At 41.5% G+C, this 7170-nt stretch overlaps 1 protein-coding gene across 1 annotated transcript in view; it reads left to right on the top strand.

The window, feature by feature from the left end:
• Positions 1-7170, top strand: part of LOC106534871 (TNF receptor-associated factor 2) — a gene marked incomplete at its 5' end in the record, with an annotated part of 25479 nt that overhangs the window by 7518 nt on the left and 10791 nt on the right. The window contains 1 exon segment of the mRNA XM_014031649.1: positions 3216-3698. Coding sequence (XP_013887103.1) covers positions 3216-3698 — 483 coding nt within the window.

Here is a 7170-nt window from a genome sequence, read left to right as displayed (position 1 = left end):
GATTAATCGATTATTAAAACAATCGTTAGTTGCAGTCCTAGATGTATTATTAAGTTCTTACTCTCTATACCATACGTCAGAACCAGATCAAGAGTGTGATGAAGGGAGTGAGTAGGTCTGTGGACATTTTGAGTAAAACCAATTGACTCAATTAGATTACTAAAAGCTATATTTAAGCTATCACTTTCACTGCGGGCCGGCTGTGGCAGAGTAGTTAGGGGAGTCGTCCTGGAACCGTACGGTCATTCATTAATTAACAGACTTAGAAGAAAGAGATCTGATGTTTAATAAGCCGCACCTAATAGTTTAATTTTTTTGTTCTGGTAAAGTAACTGTGCTTAATTTATAAGATTTTTATGATTTATTTTTCTAGAGTTTTTTATTTATTTAATTTGGTCTGTGGGTGGGCTGACACAATCAGCCCACTAATTAATGGGGGTTTGGGTGGGTAATAAAGGAGAAGCAGCAGAGGGGTGTGTAAGACTACAACTCTGCTTCCTAGTCTGGACTCTGGATTGTCAATCATTTCTGTGGTCAACAAAATCAGCTAAATTCTTAGAAAGGAGAGTGGCCCCAGTCAGGGTGGGATGGATGCAATCTCTCCGCATCAGACCAGGTTTCCCTCAGAAAGAACTCCAGTTATCTATGTAGCCGATGTTGTTTTCAGAACACCACTTCGATGCCCAGCGGTTAAATGAAGATATTTGACTAAACATTATTATCACTGGTCAGGTTGGGGAGGGGGCCAGAGAAAACTACAGACTCCGACATAGTCTTTGCAAAGTTACAGACCAAAGCAACGTTAATTTTAGTGACCTCTGATTGGAGTAACCTAGTGTCATTACCACCGACGTGAATAACAATCTTAATGTACCTAGCATTAGCATTAGCCAGTAGTTTCAGGTAGGATTCTAAGTCGCCAGCTCTGGCCCCTGGAATGCATTTAATCATGGTTGTTGGAGTCCCTAAATCCACGTTTCGGACTATGGAGCTGCCAATAACCAGAGTCTGTTTCTCGACCGGAGTGTCTCTGAGTGGGGAGAATCGATTAGAAACATCAACGGGTTGACGGTTGGGAAGTTTAGATTTAGCACTACGCTTTTTCCGGGCCGTCACCCAGCTAGCTCGGGGTGGTGGCCTCGCGGAATCCACTGAGGGAACTCTTACAGGAGAGGCTTCTCTCGGCGGCTCAATGCTAGCCTGGCTAGCTGTTGGCTTCTCAACAGCGCGAAGCTTCTAATTCAGACAGCCTCGCCTCTAAAGCTGCCATAAGACCACATTTAAAACATATGTTGCCATCACTAAAGGAGGCAGGGGAGGAACTAAACATCTTGCACACGGAGCAAGTGAGGAAAGATGAGGTCGGAGAAGAAGTAGCCATGATGTTATGCAAACGTTAGCGAGAGCTACAAGATCCCGAAATACACAAATAAAACCAAGAAGTGTTGAAAAATAAAAGATGTTTTAAGCACAGTCCCAATAAGAACAAACTATATCAAGGGTGATTTAGGACTAGAAGTAGAACTGTGCAGGTAGATAATCCAGTGAGTTGAAGAAATTCCCCAAACAAACAAATTGTCGAGCACCAGCTGCAAAGCAGAAAATGATACAATATGTTACCCTAGGTCTATCCTCACCCTGTTTCCTGAAAACAGGAGCAGGTATACGGAGGAAGACGGTTTGGTAGGAACTCCAAAGTTTGTGGTGCTTGTTAGCAGAGCAGTCTTTAACTGTCAGTGTCCTGTTTTACGTTGATTAAAAAAAACTTTATTCTGAAGGCGTGGCGGCTTTTATTTTGCTGTGGCGGTGCGCCACAATCAATTACATGTAGGGGAAACCCTGCCCGGTTAGTATAACTTTGTTTATAAATATAAGTAAATTATACTGTCCCCTAACCTTCAATAACGGCCACAGTAAAATACAGTGCATATCTATAATGCTTGCATGAAATGGACATCTTAACACTAAGCGAGCAGCCTTATTTTGTAATAACACTAGTGTTAGCACAGACTGTTCTAAAGTTGGCCATTCTAGATTTTGTTTAGGTGCACAACCACAAAATTTAGGTGCACCCAAATGTTTCACAGCTCTCTGTTAACCACAATATTACATTTTTATATGTCACTGGTGTAAAATGATAAAAATGTGACAATGTTGAATAATTGTAAAAGTGAAGAAAAATTCAACTATTACCATTTCAACTTTAGCACAAGTAGAATAAAGCAAAAACCCTATTTGTGTATTTTATAGCAGAAATTTAAAAGTGCAGATACTAAAAGTATTGGACAAATTAAAAAAAGTCAGTTCAACAAATTGTTTGCATGTATTTTGCTTGTAAATTTTGTTTTTTTTTAACAATATTTAGTAACTTAGTTAATTTGACTGATATTGAAATAAAAATGTATTGAGTAGAATTGTAAAGTCATTCCCAAATGCATACTTTGACTGCTTTGACTCAACATTTCTTGAATTTGCACATAAGGTATTTTTCGAGGTTTGACCAAAACAGATATAACTCAGTCATTTCTCAACAGAAGACAATCTTAATTTAAAACTGCATGAAAGGCAGTGGGCAATATGCATGCTGTTCATGCAGTTCCTAATTAAGACCAGTAGCTCAATTTTAGACAAAATGTTATAATTTCTCTTGTCATTTTTGCCCCTGAACGTGCAGAAAGGACAACTGCAACTTGATGCAAAAAGAGAACAAATTATTTGAATCTTCTGCATGTTTGTTCTGTCATTAGTGGCATGTGGAATCAAACATTGGAGCAGACAGTGGGTACAAGTGATGCTTAAAAAATGGAGCCAGTTAGTTGCTGGGCAGTCTCAGTGAATCTGGGCCTCATTGTCCCAGACTTTACAAAACAGAAGTACTTCTATAAAAGCATCAGCTTCAACTGCACTTAGACACATTTCTATAGACAGTAGTTTTTGCTCAGTTTATTAAACATTGTCAACAGCATTATTATGGTACTTCATGTAAATAATTATAATTTAAATATAATTTTGTCATCAGTGAATAAATATTTCTGATAAGTAGGAATTTAAAATGAATGAAGAAATTTCGAGACCTGTGTACATAATTACTTGTATATCTCAAATTTTCTGTTATTTTGTAATTCTTCTTTTGCAACCTGGATGATACCATGAATCTTTGAGGATGAGAACTGTTTGTTCTCCTAATCTGTTAACGTTTCTATTTTCTTTGGCAGGTGGAGAAGGAAAAGATTCAAGACCATGAGCGACAATGTTCTTATGAGCACCTTAACCTGCTTCTGCATTTCATTATGGGCATGAAGGTGAGTCTGGAGAGCCTGCAGCCCCAGAGCCTAGAGGTGGCCAGCCAGAGGCTGCAGGAGCTCCATCAGTCCCTTAGAGAGCTGGAACTGAAGATGAGAGAGTTGGGTGGGGGTGACACGGCTCTCGTGCAGGGTGCGTGTGCCACGACCCTGTCCACCTCCTTCACTCCCCTGCCCAGTGCCATGGGTGCTGCCCTGGAGCTGCAAATCCAGAGTGAAAAGACTAAGGTAGCTGAGCTGAGCCGGCGCTGCCGGGAACTGGAGCTCAAAGTGATCACTTTTGAAAACATTGTCTGCGTCCTTAATCGAGAGATGGAGCGGTCCTGCACCACCATGGAGGCCTACAACCGACAACATCGATTAGACCAGGACAAGGTTGAGATCCTCAACAACAAGGTGAAAATGGGCTTCATTTCTTACAGAACCGCCGCTTAGCTACCGCAGCCACGTCTGTGTAAATGTTATGTACGAGTAATAACTTACCTGTTTTAAATAGATTCTGAAAAAAAGGAGAGATGGTTTGGAGAATTATACTTTATTTCTGACAGGACCAATGAGCTACCAAAATATTAATGACCAAACACAGGGAAGTTGAAGCCTGAATGGCACCTCCAACCCTGTAGGCAAGCTGCAGTATAAAATTAGGTCCATGTAAATATGAATAAAACCTAGAGCTTGATCTAGGTGGGATTTTTACAATACGCCCACACCACCTGAACTGTCTCCTCTCAATGGGAAAGAGCTGTGGCTTTCCTCAATCTCTCCTAGTTAACTGAACTTCTCACCTTCTCAATTATACTTCAGAGAAAATTTTTAGGGTGCTTTATTTGTCATCAATGCATGTTCCCATGCAAGGATGAAATTTGTGCTTTGCATTTGACCCATCACACATGAGAAACGCTCAAGTGGAGCTCTGTGAGCTGCCCAGGGAGCAGTTGGGTGTTGGGTGTTTTGCTCAAGGACACCACGACATGTGGGCATGGCGGGGAGTCGAACCTGTGACTTTCTGGTCCCAAGTTGGCTTTTCTACCTCTAGACCAGTGGTTCCCAAACTTTTTATCTTCTGACCCACAAAATATCCATGGCAAAAACTTGTGACCCCAAATATTACTGGTCTGGGTACACGAACTTTGTTAATAACCCTAAAAACACAGGCTTTTTGACAATCTAAACAGCTTGTACACAAATATAAATACTTATTAATACTTATTTTGTCTTTTTGTAATAATTATAGGGAAAATATTACATCATAAATTATTTTATTATCCTTTAAATTGATTTCTGGAGATTATCCAAGGTGCTTCATGACCCATAATTGGGTCCCAAGCCCAACTTTGGGAACCATAGTGCAGTGGTTCCCAAACTTTTCAGCTTTTGACCCACAAAATAACAGTAGCAGAGACCTGTACCCAACTATGTTTGGATGATAAACATTTGTATCAGGTCAACTAAACATGGGCATAGTAACAATATTTTTATACTACATTTATCCGTTTTAAATATACTAACCTCACTCTTTTGTAACAACTAAGGCAAAAATGTAATTAATTCAGAAAATCTTTTCAGGACCCCACCTTGATGTTTCGGGGCCCCACTTTGGGTCCTGACCCCAACTTTGGGAAACACTGCTCTAGACCGCAGCTGCCCATCTTTTTTGTTTTTTATTTTTTTGTATTTAGCACTGCTTGTATAAGGACAACAAATTCCAATTCCATACACATGGAACACCCCCCTACACTGTACTTCAAGGAACACAGTTGAATGCCTTCAAGTCCACAAAACACATGTAGACTGGATGAGCAAACTCTCATGACCGCTCAAGGATCCTAGTGAGAGTACAGCTGGTCCAGGGTTTCATGGTTGGAACCCACACTGTCCCCCCTGAATCTGAATTTAGACTATTCAGACTTTTTTCCAGCACCCCTGAATAAACCCTAAGAAGAGTGATGCACCTATAATTGGAGCACACTCTCCGGTCCCCTTTTTGAAGAAGGGAACCACCCTCCAGTCTACCAATCCAGTGGCACAGCTTTTGATGCACATGCATTGTTGCAAAAGCATGTCAGTCAAGGCAGCCCAGCAACAAGCCTTGAGGAATTCAGGGCAGATTTCATCCACCCCTGGATCCCCTATCACTGTGCAGCTTTTTAACTATCTTGAGTCCTCCGACCCAGTTTCTGTAGGGGGGGAGGGGGTCGTCTCTGTTGTCACGGTCACCTGCTGTCCCTTTAAGCTCCTGCTCCATCTGCTGGGCCTGGATCATCACACATTTGTTCTATATTTAACAGGTTATGAGAGTCATATAAACTGATCTACAATGAAAGAAGAATAAAATATTATCAATAACAATAATCACGTACCTGTTGTGAGATCCTACTTATCAGCTCCTCTTCTAGTCTCATCTACACTTCATCGCCCACTTTTGTTTTAAAGGTGGCCTATTATGGGGGTCTTAGCACAAGTTAGGATCCATCTGTTGGCTATACAAAACATGTTCATTTGATTTAATTCACAAAAAGAATATCAAAAAATTTAATTTCACCTTTTCAGTTCTTCCTCTTCTTCAGCTCTCTCCAGTGCTGTATGCAGAGATTGCTATGGAAACCCCCTACCCTATCCCCCCTATCCCTTTGTTTACTTTAGCTCCGCCCCCCGACATGGTAGAAGTTTCCAAAGTGAAATTACTTTCACCAACTACAGCTTTCTTTGGCAATATTGTTAGAACATTGTCATTAAAGATAAAAATAAAATTAATCCAGGCATCTCTGTTCTCCATGGCTGCTGTAAAAACAGCAGAACTATCGTCCCGTGAAGAAGTGGGTGAAGCTTCACCTCGGGTTGCCTCGTGAGTAGCAGGACCCTGGTTTAGGTTGCTAGGTGACTGTTATTGGGACGTTAGAATAAATGGTAAATGGTAAATGGACGGAACTTATAGAGCGCTTTTCAAGTCCCTCCGGACCCCAAAGCGCTTTACACTAACAGAAATTCACCCATTCACACTCACATTCACACACTGATGATGGCAAACTACACTGTAGCCACAGCTGCCCTGGGGCACACTGACAGAGGTGGGCCATGCACCGGCGCCACCGGACCCTCTGACCACCATCAGTATATCAGTTATCAGAATAACATGCTTTGAGAAAAACCATGTTTCCAGATACCTAAAAATACACATTATTACAGCTAAAAAACCGCTGGTGTTTGGACTGCTTCTCTAATCAGTAGAGACCCAAAAGTAAGTTTAAAAACATAAAAAAGTGAGTTTTGCATAATAGGTGCCCTTTAAATCTTGGATCTAAGGCTGTGCCCTCCTCCAAGAACTGCCTGATGCTCTCATCCTGCAAGACAAAAACATTCTATAGTAGTCATGGTGTTTCTGAGTATACCTAATAAAACTTCTGCTACACACTTGGTATCGTTTTGAGAAGTCACCCCAGATCTTTTCCTTCATGGTCTGTGTAAAGGAGGAGTCCTCATCAGTACCTGTGAAGTGGTGTTGGAGTTTTCCCAAGATGAGCAGAACCTGGCCCAAAGTTGGGCTCTTTTCAGCAGAGATGCAGATGGTTGAAGTAGAGTATCTTCTTAACCAGGGCCGGTGCTCCGCCCACGTACACCACTCACTGCGCATAGGGCATCAATTGCCTATGGGTGGCACAAAAAATCAGGTTCATGAAAAAAAATCCTCATGACAACAACAAATTTAAACAATCAACTTTGATCAAATGCAGTGTTTCCCCTACCATTAAACAAGGGGGGCGGTCCCCCTGCCAACGAGACGGCCCGCCCCTCTAATGCTGCGTTCACACCAAACGCGATTTCAGCATCAGGAGCATCAGGTTTACATGCAAAGTCTATGGTGGACGCG

Source organism: Austrofundulus limnaeus, unplaced genomic scaffold (genome assembly GCF_001266775.1).
Source record: "Austrofundulus limnaeus strain Quisiro unplaced genomic scaffold, Austrofundulus_limnaeus-1.0 Scaffold1293, whole genome shotgun sequence".
Taxonomy (NCBI): Eukaryota; Metazoa; Chordata; class Actinopteri; order Cyprinodontiformes; family Rivulidae; genus Austrofundulus; species Austrofundulus limnaeus.
The sequence above is the reverse complement of the archived record's forward strand: the minus strand, read 5'-3'. Positions and strand labels throughout refer to the sequence as shown.